Genomic DNA, 18940 nt, shown 5'->3' on the forward strand with positions numbered 1-18940 from the left:
TCTGGTGACTGTCCTAAATCATCTTCTTTCTACATGGACCTTTAATTGGGGAATCAGCCCTCTTTACCTGCAGTCTGGCCCTCCCCTTCATTCTAGCCCCTGGGTTCCCCCAACCTTTCACCACCTTGGCTCCCTGACACTCCTCCTAACTCCCCTTACCTGGTGCTCCTTCCTTCATAGATTAGAAGCCCTCAAAGGACAGGGCCTGTGTCTAATCTCCACCTGTATACTCTTTTCCAGCACTTGATAGAGGGCTCTGCAAGCAGTAAGTGCTTAATAGCATCACTCCTACTCTCAATCGATCGATCAATCAACGGTAGTTACTGAGCCCTTACTGGGAGCAGAGCACTGTATTAAGTACTCACGAGAATACAAGAGAGTCGGTAGAAACACTCCCTACCCACAAAGAGCTTACTCTCTTCTCCTACCCTCCACCCTTCAGGCTCCATCCCTTCTCTCTCCCAGCCCCTTTAACCCAGTGCCACCCCATATACCCTGTTCCCTCCCTTTCCAGAGGTGAGTCAGGCACAGAGGATCAGCCCCCACCTCCTCTCCTGATCATGACACAATCCCCCAATCTAAATAGGTCGCACCATCCTACCCTAGGTGACGGTTGAGGAGACAATAGCCACAAACATACCTCTTTAACCAAAGTCTTCTTAAAACAGTCAAAGGTACCATTAAAAAGAGGAAGCTGTCCTGGCTGAGGCTTCGGCTGGGTCTGGAGTCGAACCTACGCAAGTGTTAAAAACACAGTCAGCTCTCGGTAATCCACGGGCTGATGGTTCAGTTCCACACACTACTTACTCATTTGTAACTCTGTTCAAAAATGCTTTAGGAGGTAAAAAAAAAAATCGTTAGGTTAAAACAATGCTTTTGGTATTTATATATTTCACTTATTGAGGAGCAGCATGGTGTAATGGATAGAGCACGGGCCTGGGAGTCAGAAAGTCATGAGTTCTAATCCCAGATCCGCCACTTGTCTGCTGTGTGACCTTAGGTGACTCACTTCACTCCTCAGTTACCTCATCTGGAAAATGGAGACTGAGACTGCGAGCTCCATGTGGGACAGAGACTGTGTCCAACCTGATCTACTTCTATCCACCCTGTGCTTCATACAGCGCCTGGCATGTAGTAAGCGCTTAACAGATATCATCATCATTATTATTTCTGATTCATGTTACTCCCTGGACCATTTCTGTGCATAAGTGAGAATTAACTGTACTCAAATGATCAAAAGAAACTATTTGTGGAAATCTTTTTGGGAAGCAAAATAGCTACTCTACTCCTGCCTTTGTTTCCGCGTAAGCCGAGGGAGTCGCTGGTCTTGGACGCAACCTAAAAGCGAGAGTTTTACCGAAGCTGCCTCTCCTCTTTCAGCTGTGCTCTTCTGCTTCTGCCTGCGTTTTACTTTGGCTGTGATTAGAGAAGAAAACTACGCTGAATTGGACGTTTCAGTAGGCATTAAACATCTTGCAGTGCTAATAAGGAATGGGTCAGATTTTTAAGAGAAATGAGACGAAGGGCCTTGTCCAGTCCTGGCAGGGCTGAGGCCTTGGCTGAAAAGAGCCGGCGGAGGTGGCAGTGGAGTGAATGTAGCAGGAGGAGCTTCGAAAAGGGAGGACTGTGAAGCAGCATGGCCAGTGGACAGAGAACAGGCCTGGGAGTCAGAAGGTCATGGGTTCTAATCTTGGCTCCCCCACTTGTCTGTGTGACCTTGGGCAAGTCACTTTACTTCTCTGGGCCTCGGTTACATCTATAAAATGGGGGTGAAGACTGTGAGCCCCACATGGGACAGGGACTGTGTCCAAACCAACCCCAGCACTTAGTACAGTGCCTGCCATATACTGAGCACTTAATAAATACCATCATTATTATCTATCGTGCAATAAGAAGCCACTCATTCAATCGTATTTATTGTGCACTTATGTGTGCAAAGCACTATACTAAGCATTTGGGAGAGCACAATGCACCAGAGTTGGTAGTCACATTCCCTGCCCAAAAGGAGCTTACAATCTAAATGGGAAAATAGGCACTAAAAAGTGCTGCGGGACTGAGGGTGGGATGAATAACAAGTGTTTAAAGGATACAGATCCAAGTGCGTAGGCGATTCAGAAGGGAGAGGGAATATGGGAAATGAGGCCTGAGTCAGGGAAGACCTCTTGGAGGAGGTGTGGCTTTAATAAGTCTTTGAAGGTGGGGAGAGCGGTGGCCCAGCGTATATGGAAGGGGAGAGAGTTCCAGGTCAAAGGGAAGATGTGGGTGAGGGGTCGGTGGCGAGATAGATGTGATCGAGGTACAGTGAGTAGGTTGGCGTTGGACGAGCAGAGCATGCAGGCTGGGTTATAGTACGAAATCAGCGAGGTAAGCTAGGAAGGGGTGAACTAACTGACTACTTTAAAGCCGATGCTAAGGAGTTTCTGTTTGATGCAGAAGTGAATGGGCCACCACTGGAGGTTTTTGAGGAGTGGGGGAATGTGGACTGAACTTTTGTTTAGAACAGTAATCCAGGCAGCAGATTGAAGTAAGGCCTGGAATGAGGTGAGAGAAGAGCCAAGGGGTCAACAAGGAGACTGAAGCAGTAGTCAAGGGATACGATAAGTACTTGGATCAGCATAATAGCCATTTTGGATGGAGGAGAAAGGGCAGGTTTTAGTGGTGTTATGAAGGAAGAACCAGCAGGATTTGGTGACAGTTTGAATATGTGGGTTGAATCAAAGAGATGAGTGGAGGAAAATGCCATGGTTTGGGGCTTATCAGACAGGGAGGATGGCGGTGCTGTCTACAGTGATGAGAAAGTCAAGGGGAGGACCGAGTTTGGGAAAATGAGGTTTTGGACATGTTACGTTTGAGGTGTCAGCGGAACATCCGAGTAGAGATGTCCAGAAGGCAGGAGAAAATACGAGTGCAGAGAAGGAGAGAGGTCGGGGCTGGAGACAGAGATTCTGGAATCAGCCATGTAAAGGTAGTAGTCGATGCTATGGGAGTAAAGTGAGTTCTCCAAGGGAGTGGATGCAGATGAAGAATAAAAGAGGACCCAGAACTGAGCCTTGAAGGACTCCCACAATTCAGTTCGTGTCCTCATCTTCCCTATTAGACCGTAACCTCCTTGACGACACTGTCTGGGTTAATTCCATCTCTTCTATTGTTCCCTAGTGACTAATACAGTGCTCTCACTAAGTGCACAATAAATACGATTGAATGAATGAACTGAACAGGTGCTAAATGAATCCTGCTGCTGATGGAAGGGGGAGAAGGAAGAGCTCTGAGATTTCGTGTCCAGTAAGCTGGTGATTATGGTGATGTTGGAGAAGCTGAGCCCAGGGAAAGGAACAGGGAAGGAAGATGAGCAGGTCTGTCTGATATGTTTAGAAGGGGCAGAGTGTTGAAAAAGCAGCGTAGTTTAGTGGAAAGAGCACGGGCTTGGGAGTCGGAGGATGTGGGTTCTAATCCCGACTCCGCCACTTGTTTGCTGTGGGACCTTGGGCAAGTCACTTCACTTCCCTATGCTTCAGTTCCCTCATCTATAAAATGGGGATTACAACTGTGAGCCCCACGTGGGACAACCTGATGACCTTCTATCTACTCCAGCGCTTAGAACGGTAGATTTGTGTATCATTTGCATGTGGACAATAGTTCAATTCATAGGAGGGGTCACCAAGGCCCAGGGAGAAGAGCCATAGACAAAGGTTGTTTGGGTGCTCTAGATTGTAAGCTCGTTACATGCAGGGAATGTGTCTGTTTATTGCTACACTGTACTCTCTCAAGTGCTTAGTTAGTGCTCTGCACACAATAAGCACTCAGTAAATGCAGACTGACTGCTTGAGACAAACTCCACAGCCAAAGATGGGGGATTGATTTGGCTTCCAAAGGAAAGATAGGAGGCAAACCACTGTAGGCCTGAGCGGGTTTGGGGGAATGATTTCCTACATCTCTAGAGGAAGAGGGAAGTGAAGGATCAAACTATTAGGTTAATCGATGTAGTTAGCTGGTGAGGCTCAGTACCTAAGCTCTCCCCTTCATTTTGGAGGTCTTTTTAGGCTAACCTAATCAATCATCCAGATCCAGGGTGATCAACAATTGAGGTCAGGCAAATAGCGAAGCAGCAAGACCTAGTGGATCGAGCACAGGCCTGGGAGTCAGAAGGACCTGAGTTCTAATCCCGGCTCCGCCACCTGTCTGCTGCGTGACCTCGGATGAGTCACTTCACTTCTCCGTGGTTCAGTTACCTCATCTGTAAATGGGGGATTAAACTGTGACTGGGACTGTGTCCAATCTGATTAGCTTCTATCTAATCCAGCTTTCAGAAAAATGCTTGACACTTAGTAAATTGATGGCATTTATTTTACTCCTCATAGGTCTCTAGGTAGAATGCTGCCCGGACAAATATCTTTTGGGCAGGTAAAATTGGGGGTACTTATTTACAGGGGTGATTTAAGGCCATAATTTAAAAAAACCAAAAACCACAGTCACAAATAAGTGTCTCAAGTTGACTGCAAGGAAACAACTTCCCGAGATCAGTCAGGATCCCAGAAGCCAAACATTTATATTGGCAGGTTCATCTAGTGCCACAAAACAGAATTGCTTTGAGCTACCATTTAAATATTGTCATTGTAAAAATGCTCAACTTGAACAAAAGAATTTCTCTCAAGCTTCGTAGTTCCCTAACCAGACCAACTGCTTCAGACACATTCTAAATATGGGGGAATTTTCAGTGTGTAATTAATCACCATGTATTAAATGTGGTCTCTGCCTCAGGACAATTTATATTACATTTAGTCCCAAATTAAAAGTAAGCTTTGAAGGGAAGTAACACTGTTGCACAAGTTAATTCTAATAATGCACTAGCAGAAACTCATTAAACCCCTGAAAGCCCTTGTGACGATCTTAAAGGAGGGTGGGAAGACTGTCACCTTACCTATTTTTCGCTCTCAATTCTAGACATTCTTCCACGTCACTATATGAGACAGAAGCAACTTTCTACTGAGAAGCTAGTAGGAAGTTCCCTTCCTGAATCCCTCTTTAAGACTCACTTCTCCCAACAAGTCTATCCTGGAAACAAACAGAATCAATACCCTTCATTCCTCTTAATGCACTCATTCCTCTCCTCTGCTTTGTGAATCTTTTAAGCCTGTACAATTTGGGCACCTAAGTCCAGTGGGCCTAAAATGCTGTCCTGTTCAGAACCCTTGCTTATGTTGGTGCTAAATAAATATTTGATAATAAGCAGAAACTTGAAAATTTTCAGTCTCTTCCTGCTGTCAGCAGGTCAATTGGCAAGCAAGGGTATATCGCAAGCAATGGAGATAGTGCCCTTTTGCACAATCGAAGATTAAGGCACGTGTCAAAGGATGCCATCTCCAGATCCACCTGGGCTGTCTCTGGGCAGAAGTTGAATTGCCAGCAGCGACCTGGTATTTCAAGCCTAGCAACAAAGATAAGAGTGGATGAAGTTAGTGCAATCTTTAGGTTGCCGCTGCCGTCAACGAAAATCGAGCTAAAGAACACCGTCAGTCTCCCTTCATATTCTTTATCTTCACTAACACAGAATTAGCGAGACAAAGAAAGTATGACAAACAGACTCGATAACTGAGGACAAAAAGGTGCTCGTTCTCCCTACAAATATCACGTGAGAAGCCTAGTTAGTTCATTAACCTAGTCAGAGGTTTTTTGTTTTTAGGGAAGCAGCGTGGCTCAGTGGAAAAGAGGAGTCAGAGGTCATGGGTTTTAATCCCAGCTCCGCCACTTGTCAGCTGCGTGACTTTGGGCAAGTAACTTAACTTCTCTGTGTCTCAGTTACCTCAACTGTAAAAATGGGGATTAAGACTGTGAGCCTCACGTGGGACAACCTGATTACCCTGTATCTACTCCAGTGCTTAGAACAGTGCTCGGCACATAGTAAGCGCTTAACAAATACCACCATTATTATTAAAAACGGAGAGGGTCGGGAGCCATTTCAAACTACATTTCTGCATTGGAGAAGCCACCAAAGGTGGCATTTCTTCACTATCACTTGCACCTGGACAGTTCCACGTCTCTCGCTAGACTGTATGCTCCTTTTGGGCAAGAATCATGTCTGCTAATTCTATCGTACCCTTCCAGGTGCTCAGTACAATGCTCTGCACACAGCAGGTCCTCAGCACATCCTAACGGAAAGAGCACTGAACTGCAAGTCAGAAGACCCAGACTCACACACGTTTGCCTTCTGTGTGACCTTGGCCGTATCACTTAACTTCTTTGTGAAGTTCTCAGGTGACTCATCTGGGGACAAAATACCTTTTCTCCCTCCCTCTTAGGCTGTGAGCTCCATGTGGAACAGATGTGCCCAACCTACCTCAGCTCTTAGGACAGTGCTTGGCACAGAGTAAATGCTTAATAAAGATCATCATCACCTGTATAGCTATCATTATTGATTGCCCAATTGAAATGGCTTGCTCTGGAACTGATGACTGATGAGGTGTTCACTTTTATGAGCTTACCAGAGAAGTAGCACCGCCCGCTCCTTCTTAGCCCTCCGTTCCCATGCCCCAATTATTCTGGTCTTGTAACTTTTTTCCCCCGCCTACCACTTCCACGCAACAGACCTTGTTCCTGCTGTCGGCATCACTTCTACCAACCAAACCCCTTCTGCACCTGGCGGTCCCTGCCTTCCTAGCCTGCCAAGTCAGTGGACTAGGGCAGAATGAGGGGGGAGAGCAAGTAGGGGCAGAGGAAAAGGGAGAAAGGAGTGAAGGAGAAGCACTTAGTTCAGTACTCCGCACACAGTAGGCGCTCAATAAATATGACTGAATGAATGACAAGGATGGGGGAGAGGGTCTAAGGCTCTCCCTCATCCCTCCTTTCCTCCCCATCCTCTGCAGCCGTATGCCTTCCACATGCTGTCCCCTTCCTGGTTCCAGCCCTGGAAAGCGGAGGCCGCCATGTTCAGTAGAGACTAAGTCCATCACGTAGTGGCTGTAGGAAAAATAAACAAAAGTTAAAAGAAGAGATATAGAATAATTTGGGGGGGAGGGAGGGAGGGAAAGGGAGCGGCTAGGTAATAAGGGGAAAGCCGGAGCAGGGGTTAGAAGGCCAGAAAAGGCTCAGATCCATGGGAAGGGGTGGGGCAGGCCAAGTTTTATGTAGCTCAACAGAAAAAAGACCATGCACATACATTTTTGGGTTCCCAGAGCAGCAAAATTTTCTCAACACGGGAAGGCAGAACTTTTAGCGGGCTGTTTGCCTCTGCCTTCCCCACTTCTCCAACAGCTTCAGAGATCGCCTCCCACTATCTCTAAACAATCACCAAACCCTTGGGAGTCAGAGGACGTGGGTTCTAACCCCGGGTCGGCCGCTTGTCTTCTGTGTGACGTCGGGCAAGCCACCTAACTTCTCTGTGCCTCAGTTACCTCATCTATAAAATGGGGATGAAGACTGTGAGCCCCACGTGGGACAACCTGATTACCTTGGATCTACCCCAGCACTTAGCACAGCGCTTGGCACATAGTAAGCGCTTAACAAAGACCATAATTATTAACATTATTATGTCTCCCTCCACAGCCCAAAAGCCCTCATTTCCCTTTCACCCTAGTCTATGCTCTGGTCAGGTCTTCTCATGAAATCTGCGATCTTTTATTTACTCCCTAAGCTTTTGACCTTCCAACTCCAATCCTCCCCACGAAATGTAACAACAAAACAGAACTGCTTATCTTCCCAGCCAAACCCTGTCCTCCCTCCCCCTCAACTTTCCCACTGCTGTACAGAGCACCACCATCCCTTCCTGTCTCACAAGTCTGTAACCTTGGCATTATCCTTCACTTATCTCTCTCATTCAACCCACATATTCAATCTGTCACTAAATCCCGTCATCTCGACCTTCACAACATCGCTAAAATCCACTCTCTCCCCTCCATCTAAACTGCTACCATATTGATCCAAGCACTTATCCTATCCTGCTTTGATTACTGTACCAGCCTCCTTGCTGACCTCCATGACTCCTGGCTCTCCCTACTCCAGTCCATACTTCATTCTGCTGCCCGGATCATTTTTCTACAGAAATGTTCAGTCCGTTACTCCACTCCTCGAGAATCTCCAGGGGTTGCCCATCCACCTCCACGTCAAACAAACCCTTTACCATCGGCTTTAAAGCATTCAATCACCTTGCCCTCTCCTACCTCACCTCATTACTTTCCTTTTAGAACCCAGTCCTCAAACTTCGCTCCTCTAATGTCAACCTACTCACCAACATCTCGCTTCCGACCTCTTGCCCACCCTCTTCATATCTGTCAGACGATTACCCTCCCCACCTTCAAAGTCTTATTGAAGGCGCATCTCCTCCCGGAGGCCTTCCCAGACTAGACCCTCATTTCCTCCTTTTCCATGCCCTTCTGTGTCACATTGACTTGCTCCCTTTCTTCACCCCCACCCTGGGCACTTGTGTATATATTCATAATTTATATTACTGTCTGTCTCCCCCTCTAAATTGTAAGCTCACTGTGGGCAGGGAATTTGTTATAGTGTACTCTCTGCACCCACCAAGTGCTCGATAAATACGACTGATCGAACAAAAAGTCACTATAAAAATAGTTCCCTGGCTCTCTATTCTATTGAAAGAATTGTCTTTCAAGTCTCTGCAGTATAGTATCAGTTTCTCCTGGCCATACCTACGTAAGCCTCTTCTCTAAGGCCCTGTCCTTCTAAAACACATTTTCTTTCTGCCATCCTGAGTCCCTTTTCATTCATCCATCCTTTCAGGTGTGCTGGAAAGAAACTACCAGCATCTACCCGGGTTTCTCCTTGCCCTCTTCAAAGACCCTCCTTAAAATTCACTTAGAGTAACAATAACTTGTGGTATTTATTAAGCGCTTACTATGTGCTTTAGTAACCACTGGGGCGACATGAGATGATCGTGTTGGACACAGTCCCTTGTCCCATGTGGGGCTTGCAATCGAAGGAAGATGGAGAATGAGTACTTAATCCCCATCTTACATATGAGGCAACTAAGGCCCCAGAGATGTACAGTGACTTGCCCAAGGTCACTCGACAGGTGAGTGGCAGGGCTATGAATAGAACCCGGGCCCTCCGTCTCCCGGGCCTGTGTTCTTTCCACTAGCCCACGCTGCTTCTCCATTTCCCTTCTTTTGGAAAATCTTTCACGGGCTCATCAAAGGGCCTTCTTGATCTCCATGCAGCGGTTTCCCTGAAGGGAGTTGACTTTTCACCTTTCTGGCAAACACCTCCTCACGGCAGTGAGTCGAATCTCCCATTCGGCTGGCCTCGACACCTGCTACAATCCTGAGCCAGGAGCTAAAAACCCACGTGGGCGGGACGCCTACGGAAGCCTGTGGAAAGGCTCATCACCGTCGGTGGACGAAGGGGCCGGCCGGAGGCAGAAGTGGTCGACCCGACAAACCTCCATCACTCCCGTTGGCTTCCCTGGGCCTGAATTCAGCCTGGGGAAATCGAGGCGGCGGCGACCTTCCCCTCCACCGCTGACGCCTGGGGAACCCACGACTACCGGCGTATGCTACACACAAGGCTCCAAGCCTTCCCGGCGACCTCTGGAGAATTCCCGGCCCGGGCCGCGGTGGCCCCTTCCCCACAGGAATTCCCCCCAAGCAGCGGGGGGGGGGGGTCCCCTGCTTTCCCCCCGCCCCATCGCCTCTTCCCCTGCGGCACCCACCGCCAGGTCCCTCCCTCAGTGCTTTCCTTCCCCCGTGCCCCTCTCACCTTCACCGTGTCTAGGGGGTGCCCAACGAACACCAAGCACACTCCACCGAAGCCGCCGGCAAAGAAGTTCTTCAAGGGGCTTATGGGCTGCTCCTGCTTGGCCATCTTTCGGGATTCACCCGGCCTCCGGGCCCGAGGCTAACTCCCGCCGGCCGCGACCTCCCGCTCCTCAGCCGCGGGCCGACCTGGCGCCGCCGACCTTTGCCCCAGTTTCGGCGCGGGGCGGGGCGGCTAGAGAGGAGCATGTCGGGAAGGGGAGGGCGAGCTGCCTCGCGGCGCTCGGTCCGCCCCTGGTAATTGGGCTGCCCGCCCACCAGGGGGCGAACCTCTCTCTTCTCACTGCTCCCCACTCCTCGACGGTTCCGCGGAGCACTGTGCGGAGCGCTGGACTGAGTGGTCGGGAGAGCACAGCGCATCAGCGGCTGACGGCCCATCCGTACTTCCTCCCTGGCCAGCTTCCCGAGGTCGAGGGGTGCAAGTTCATCTGGCCGCAGCACCGAGAACGATCATGGTATTCGTTTAAAAAAAAAAAGTTGGTATTTGTTAAGCGCTTGCTATGTGCAGAGCGCTGGGGTAGATAGAGAGTCATCAGGTTGCCCCACGTGAGGCTCACACTTAGTTCCCATTTTACAGGTGAGGTAACAGGCACCGAGAAGTGAAGTGACTTGCCCACAGTCCCACAGCTGACAAGTGGCAGAGCGGAATTCGAACCCATGCCCTCTGACTCCCCAACCCAGACTCTTGCCACTGAGCCACGCTGCTTCTCAAGTGCTTACTATGTGCCGAGCGCTGCTCTAATTATGACCCTCTTCATCATTCCCTTTCAGGTGTAGAATTTTCAGGAGCAAGGATCCGCCAGCTCTAAGGAGGGGACAATATGTCAGGCCTAGAGATGGGCACTGTGGGAAGAGAGAAAGTGGCTTTCCATCTTCTAGGCTGGGAGCCCATGGTGGGGTAGGGATTGTCTCCAGCTGTTGTCGAATTGTACTTTCCAAGCACTTAGTACTGTGCTATGCACACCCTTAAACGCTCAGTAAATACGATTGAATGAATGAACCTCTTGGACTCCTTCAATCGTATTAATTGCACGCGAGCTCTAAGGAAGGGACAATATGTGACACCTAGAGATTGTCACTGTGTGAAGAGAGATGTTGGCTTTTCATCCCTTAGACTCAATCGTATTTATTGCAAGCTTACTCTGTGCAGACCACTGTACCAAGCACTTAGGAGAGTACGTGCCCTGCCCACGAGCAGCTTACAGTCTAGAGGAGGAGACGGACATTAATAGAAATAAATGAATTACAGATATGTACATACGTGGCGGTGGGGCTGAGGGAGGGGGGGAATACAGGGTGAAAGTCCAAATGCACGGGTGACGCAAAAGGGAGTGGGTTAAGAGGAAATGAGGGCCTAGTTGTGAAAGGCTTCTGGGAGGAGATGTGCTTGGGGCCTGCTGTCCTGTATCATTTCTAAGCACTTGGGTGTAAAGGTCTGTGTGAAAGATGTTGAAAGATGGGTTAGGAGTGTCCAAACCAGCCCTTTTTGTTCCCTACGGTTTATCTAGCTGTCTTTTTTACTCCAAGAAGACCTAATGGATACAGCACAGGCTAATCCATCAGAAGGAACTGGGTTCTGATCCCTGCTCTGCCACTTGTCTGCTGAGTGTGTGACCTTGAGCAAGTCACTTCACTTCTCTGGGCCTCAGCTACCTCATCTCTAACATGGGGATTAAGACTGGGAGCCCCATGTGGGACACGGACTGTGTCCAACCTGATTAGTTTTTATCTACCGCAACACGGAGTTCAGTGCCCTGGCACATAGTAAGCACTTAAATATCATTTTTTAAAATTACCTGTGTGCGCATCTGCCTAAAATACCCATTCTTTTCTGAACTGCAGTGTGCCGTGCTGGTGGTAATACCAGCTCCACCACTTGCCTGCTGTGTGGCCTTGGGCAAGTCATTTAACTTCTCTGTGCCTCAGTTTTCCCATCTGCAAAATAGCGATTCAATACCTGTCCCCCCTCCTACGTAGACTGTGAGCCCCGTGTGGGACCTGATTGTCTTGTATCTACCCCAGCACTTAGTCTAGTGTCTGGCACATAGTAGGCATTTAACAAATACCACTATAATAATAGTAATAATAATAATGGGGATTCAATAGAATGTCAGCCCCATGTGGGACAGGGACTGTGTCCAACCTGATTATTTCATTTCTATCCCAGTGCTTGAAGGGAGCTTTTAGTGGAAAGAGCATGGGCTTGGGAGTCAGAGGTCATGGGTTCTAATCCCGCTTCTGCCACTTGTCAGCTGTGTGACTTGGGGCAAGTCACTTCACTTCTCTATGCCTCAGTCACCTCATCTCTAACATGGGGATTAAGACTGTGAGTCCCACGTGGGACAACCTGATAACCTTGTGTCTCCCCCAGTGCTTAGAACAGTGCTTGGCACATAGTAAGCACTTAACAAATACCATCATCATTATTATTATTTATCCCAGATGCCCTCCCCCCTTTTCTAGCCAGAGCAAGAGTGGAAGAATTTGGAAGCTGGAAAAATACTGAACAAAGAGAGAAGCTGGTTTACCCTGTTTTACTGTCCTCCTCTGCCTGGATCTGAGTCTCCAGGAGTTGAAACTCCTGGGCTGTGTAACTTTATAGTACTTGAGAGGCAATGTGGTTTAGCGGAAATAACAGGGGGCTGGGAGTCAGAGGATCTGGGTTCTAATTACTGCTCTGCCACTTGTCTGCTGTGTGACTTTGGGCAAGTCACTTAACTTCTCTGGGCCTCGGTTTTCTCGTCTATAAAATGGACATTCAATGCCTGTTCTCCCTCCTACTTAGACTGTGAGGATCATGAGAAACAGAGACCGTGTCCAACTTGATTTTCTCATATAAACCTCAGAGCTTAGGACTGTGCCTGGCACAGAGTAAGCGCTTACCAAGTACCATAATTATTATTGATGGTACTAATTTCTATGCTAAAAAGACAATTTCTTATTTTCTGCACGTGGTTTATTGTTTAACACGTACATTCTAATTGCTGTAAAGAGTATACAGAAGACACGTTTCCTACTCTGAAAACTGCAAAAGAGATAATCCTTTTCCTAGCTTTGTTTTCTGACACACAATCTCTCACTTCAGAGAAGCAGCATGGCCTAGTGGCTAGAGCCCGGGCTTGGGGGTCAGAGGACGTGGGTTCTAATCCCGGCTCCGCCACTTGTCTGCTGTGTGACCTTGGGCAAGTCACTTCATTTCTCTGAGCCTCAGTTACCTCATCTGTAAAATGGGGATTAAGACTGTGAGCTCCATGTGGGACAACCTGATTACCTTATATCTACCCCAGCGCTTAGAACAGTGCTTGGCACATAGTAAGCCCTTAACAAATACCATTATCATTATTATTACTTCCTTTCATAAGAATACAGGGGATAGACTGTTCTCAATTTTCATTACAGTGAATTGGGGCATATTTGCTAAAGAAACTGGGATTTAAAATAGATTTAAGTGGGACTGACTGACACTACAATGGCTAGTCTCTCATATCTTTTCTCTCTATACTAATTGAGAAGGAGAGATAATAATAATAACTAATAATTGTGGTATTTGTTAAGCACTCACCATGTGCCAGGCACTGTACTAAGTGCTGAGATGGATATAAGTAAATGGGGTTGGACACAGTCTCTGTCCCACATCTCCACCTGGATGTCGGCCCGCCACCTAAAACTCAACATGAGCAAGACTGAGCTCCTCATCTTCCCTCCCAAACCCGGTCCTCTCCCAGACTTCTCTATCACCGTGGATGGCACGACCATCCTTCCCGTCTCTCAGGCCCGCAATCTCAGTGTCATCCTTGACTTGTCTCTCTCGTTCACCCCACACATCCTATCCGTTACCGAGACCTGCCGGTTTCACCTCTACAATATCGCTAAGATCCGCCCTTTCCTCTCCACCCAAACGGCTACCTTACCGCTACGGGCTCTCGTTATATCCCGGCTAGACTACTGTGTCAGCCTTCTCTCTGACCTCTCTTCCTCCTCTCTCGCCCCGCTCCGGTCTATTCTTCACTCCGCTGCCCGGCTCATCTTCCTGCAGAAACGATCTGGGCATGTCACTCCCCTTCTTAAACAACTCCAGTGGTTGCCTATCAACCTCCGCTCCAAACAAAAACTCCTCACTCTAGGCTTCAAGGCTCTACATCACCTTGCCCCTTCCTACCTCTCTTCCCTTCTCTCTTTCTACCACCCACCCCGCACGCTCCGCTCCTCCACCGCCCACCTCCTCGCCGTCCCTCGGTCTCGTCTATCCCGCCGTCGATCCCCGGGCCACATCCTCCCGCGGTCCTGGAACGCCCTCCCTCCTCACCTCCGCCAAACTGATTCTCTTCCCCTCTTCAAAACCCTACTTAAAACTCACCTCCTCCAAGAGGCCTTCCCAGACTGAGCTCCTCTCCTCCCTCTACTCCCTCTGCCACCCCCCCTTTACCTCTCTGCAGCTAAACCCTCTTTTTCCCCCTTTCCCTCTGCTCCTCCCCCTCTCCCTTCCCATCCCCACAGCACTGTACTCGTCCGCTCAACTGTATATATTTCCATTACCCTATTTATTTTGTTAATGAATTGTACATTGCCTTGATTCTATTTAGTTGCCATTGTTTTTACGAGATGTTCTTCCTCTTGACTCTATTTATTGCCATTGTTCTCATCTGTCCGTCTGCCCCGATTAGACTGTAAGCCCGTCAAACGGCAGGGACTGTCTCTATCTGTTGCCGACTTGTTCATTCCAAGCGCTTAGTACAGTGCTCTGCACATAGTAAGTGCTCAATAAATGCTATTGAATGAACATGGGGCTCACAGTCTCAATCCCGATTTTACAGATGAGGTAACTGAGGCCCAGAGAAGTGAAGTGACTTGCCCAAGGTCACAAAGCAGACAAGTGGCAGAGTCAGGATTAGTACTCAGGTCCTTCTGACTCCCAGGCCCGTGCTCTACCCTCTAAGCCACGCTAGATCCTGAGACTCTAAGGGGTCATCTATAGCACGTACAAAACCCCAAACTTAACGACTTTATTTGGGCTCTATCGTCATTAATATTATTATTATTGTTATTATTGCCGTATTTGTTAAGCACTTACTATTTGTCGGAGATGGTCTAGTCTAGCTGCCTGGCGTATCCTTCGGGAAGGGCTCTTCATTTCGGTAGTGGTAAAGTTTATACAAGCTGCTTCAAGGGGAGAGGGAAATTCATTAGGAGCTGTTGCCATTCCCCCGTATTAAACAGCAGAGGGCACTGAGGCTGAAGTACAGAATGATCTGGGTTTTTTGTGTGTGGGGTTTTTTTTTAAGGAATTTGTGAAGCACTTACTGTGTACTAAAAGCTGGAGTAAGTGAGGCACAGATAAGTTAATGGACCTGCCCAAGATCATAGAACAAACAAGTGGCAGAGCTAGGATAGGAACGTGGATCCTCCTGCCTCGCAGGCCGGCGCTTTATCCATTAGGCCACAGTCCTCCTAGTTTCTGGATTTCTGACCAGATAAATTTCTCAGCCACCATTAGGTACAGTGATGACCCCGGCATTAGGGGAAAGGAGTCTTGCCATGCGTTTAGGGCCCTCTCTCTCAATATAAACCTAGGACTCTACAGCGTGGCTCAGTGGAAAGAGCCCGGGCTTGGGAGGCAGAGGTCATGGGTTCTAATCCCGCTTCCGCCACTTGTCAGCTATGTGACTTTGGGCAAGTCAGTTAACTTCTCTGGGCCTCAGTTCCCTCATCTGTAAAATGGGGATGAAGTCTGTGAGCCTACTTGGGACTCCATGATTTCCTTGGATCTACCCCAGTGCTGAGAACAGTGCTTTGCACATAGTAAGTGCTTAACAAATGCCATCATTATTATTATTGCTCCCTGTCATCGTCACAATGATATTGGCAAGAGAATCAGTCAGTGGTATTCAGCCAATGCATACTGTGTGGCGTGCACTATACTGAGCACTTGGGAAAGTAATAATAATAATAATGGTATTTGTTAAGCATTTACTGTGTGCCAAGCACTGTTCCAAGCGCTGGGGTAGATCCAAGGTAATCAGGTTGTCCCACGTGGGGCTCACAGTCTTAATCACCATTATACAGATGAGGAAACTGAGGCACAGAGAAGTGAATAATAATAATGATGATGATGGTATTTAAGCGCTTACTATGTGCCAAGAGCTGTTCCAAGCACTGGCGGAGATACAAGGTAATCAGGTTGTCCCACGTGGGGCTCACAGTCATAATCCCCATTTTACAGATGAGATAACTGAGGCCCAGAGAAATGAAGTGACTTGCCCAAAGTCACACAGCTGAGAAGTGGCGGAGCCGGAATTAGAACCCATGACCTTTGACTTCCAAACCCGTGCTCTTGTGGCTTGCCCAAGGTCACACGGCAGACAAGTGGTGGAGCTGGGATCAGAACCCACGTCCATGAATGAAAGGATGGTGGGGGACACAAAGATGGCCTAGTGGATAATTTTGAGAAGCAGGTGGCTTAGTGGAAAGAGCTCGGGCTTGGGGGTCAGAGGTCGTGGGTTACAATTGAGCCAGGCAGCAAAATAAATTACAGAAAGGGGAAATGGCAGAGTGTGAGGATAAAATGATTGATCGATAAAGTACAGATAGGGGAGAGGGCAGAGTGTAGGAATATGAGACTGAAGGTGGGGCGGATATCAAGTGTTTAAGGAGTACAGAGCCAAGCGCGTAGGCTACGCAGAGGGGAGGGCACATAAGGGAAATGTGGACTCAGTCAGCAAAGGCGTCTTGGAAGGAATGTGATTTCAGGAGGGCTTTGGAGGTGGGGAGAGTGGTGGGCTGTGGGATGTGAAGGGGGAGGAATCGATAGCAGATCTGTACGGAAGTGCTTTGGGGCTGAGGGAGGGGTGAATAAAGGGTACAGATCCAAGTGCAAGGGTGACACAGAAGGGAGTGGCAGAAGAGGAAATAAGGGCTTAGACAGGGAAGGTCCCTAGGAGGAGATGTGCTTTTAATTAGGCCTTGAAGGTAGGGAGAGTGAGCGTGCATAGGACATGAAGAGGGTCAGAGGCAGGAAGTGGGCGAGAGTTAGGCAGCGAGATAGACGACATCAAGATACGGCAAGTAGGCTGGCATTAGAGGAGCGAAATAATAATAATAATAATAATAATAATGTTGGTATTTGTTAAGTGCTTACTATGTGCAGAGCACTGTACTAAGCGCTGGGGTAGATAAAGGGTAATCAGGTTGTCCCACGTGAGGCTCACAGTCTTAATCCCATTTTACAGATGAGGTAACTGAGGCACCGGGCAGTTAAGTGACTTGCCCACAGTCACACAGCTGACAAGTGGCAGAGCCGGGATTCAAACCCATGACCTCTGACTCCCAAGCCCGTGCCCTTTCCACTGAGCCATGCTGCTTCTCTTGAGCCACGCTGCTTCTCTAATGCATGGGCTGGGTCAAAGTAGGAAATTCAGGAGGTAAGGTAGGAGGGGGCAAAGTGCTTTAAATCAATTCATCGTATTTACTGAGCACTTACTCCGGGCAGAGCACTGTACTAAGCACTTGGGAGAGTACAATACAACAGAATTAGCAGACACGTTCCCTGCCCATAGACCTGGAGGATCTTAAAGCCTATGGTAAGGAGTTTTTGTTTGATGCATATGTGGCTGGACAACCACTGGAGGTTCTTGAGGAGTGGGGAAACATGGACCGACTGAAAGGTTTTGTCGAAAAATGACCCGGCCAGCAGAGTTACGTTTGGACTGGAGCGCGAAGAGACATTCATTCATTCATTCATTCATTCATTCAATAGTATTTATTGAGCGCTTACTATGTGCAGAGCACTGTACTAAGCGCTTGGGATGAACAAGTCGGCAACAGATAGAGACGGTCCCTGCCGTTTGACGGGCTTACAGTCTAATCGGGGGAGACGGACAGACAAGAACAATGGCACTAAACAGCGTCAAGGGGAAGAACATCTCGTAAAAACCGATGGCAACTAAATAGAATCAAGGCGATGTACAATTCATTAACAAAATAAATAGGGTAACGAAAATATATACAGTTGAGCGGACGAGTACAGTGCTGTGGGGATGGGAAGGGAGAGGTGGAGGAGCAGAGGGAAAAGGGGAAAATGAGGCTTTAGCTGCAGAGAGGTAAAGGGGGGATGGCAGAGGGAGTAGAGGGGGAAGAGGAGCTCAGTCTGGGAACGCCTCTTGGAGGAGGTGATTTTTAAGTAGGGTTTTGAAGAGGGAAAGAGAATCAGTTTGGCGGAGGTGAGGAGGGAGGGCGTTCCAGGACCGCGGGAGGACGTGACCCAGGGGTCGACGGCGGGATAGGCGAGACCGAGGGACGGCGAGGAGGTGGGCGGCAGAGGAGCGGAGCGTGCGGGGTGGGCGGTAGAAAGAGAGAAGGGAGGAGAGGTAGGAAGGGGCAAGGTGATGTAGAGCCTTGAAGCCTAGAGTGAGGAGTTTTTGTTTGGAGCGGAGGTTGATAGGCAACCACTGGAGTTGTTTAAGAAGGGGAGTGACATGCCCAGATCGTTTCTGCAGGAAGATGAGCCGGGCAGCGGAGTGAAGAATAGACCGGAGCGGGGCGAGAGAGGAGGAAGGGAGGTCAGAGAGAAGGCTGACACAAGTAGTCTAGCCGGGATATAACGAGAGCCCGTAACAGTAAGGTAGCCGTTTGGGTGGAGAGGAAAGGGCGGAGGCAGGGAGGTCAGCGAGGAGGCTGACACAGTAATCTGACCTAGTGGATAGAGCATGGGCCTGGGAGTCAGAAGGACCAGACTTCTAAACCCAGCTCTGCCACTTGTCTGCTTTGTGACCTTGGGCAAGTCACTTTGCTTCTCTGGGCCTCATTTCCCTCATCTGTAAAACGGGGATGAAGACTGTGAGTCCCATGTGGGATGTGGACTGTGTCCAACCCGATTAGCTTATATCTACCCCAGCCTTCAGTACAGTGTCTGGCATGTAGTAAGCGCTTAACAAATACCTTTAAAATAAAAAAAAAGAGGAAGATCATCGGTGACCTTCAAGTGGGCAGATTCGGTGGAGTGAAGGAGACGGAAGCCAGATTGGAGCGGGTCAGGGAGACAATCGGAGGAGAGGAAGTACAGGCAGCGGGTGTAGGCAACTCACTCAAAGAAATATGGAGGGGAAAGGGAGGAGGGTGATGGGACGATAACTGGAGGGGTCAAGGGAGGGGGGTTTTTGTTAGGATGGCATGTTTGAAAG

The 18940-nt window shown here is 48.6% G+C and overlaps 1 protein-coding gene across 1 annotated transcript in view; it reads right to left on the reverse strand.

The window, feature by feature from the left end:
* Window positions 1–9919, reverse strand: part of SLC25A20 (solute carrier family 25 member 20) — a 46122-nt gene extending 36203 nt beyond the window's left edge. Inside the window, exons 1-2 of the mRNA XM_029050842.2 lie at window positions 9709–9919; window positions 641–733 (exon numbers count right to left, since the gene is read on the reverse strand). Of these exons, the coding sequence (XP_028906675.1) occupies window positions 641–733; window positions 9709–9813 (198 nt within the window). The 5' untranslated portion in view covers window positions 9814–9919. The remainder of the gene's footprint in view (window positions 1–640; window positions 734–9708) is intronic.
* Window positions 9920–18940: the final 9021 nt, after the last annotated feature.

This window comes from Ornithorhynchus anatinus, chromosome X1 (assembly GCF_004115215.2).
Source record: "Ornithorhynchus anatinus isolate Pmale09 chromosome X1, mOrnAna1.pri.v4, whole genome shotgun sequence".
NCBI lineage: Eukaryota > Metazoa > Chordata > Mammalia > Monotremata > Ornithorhynchidae > Ornithorhynchus > Ornithorhynchus anatinus.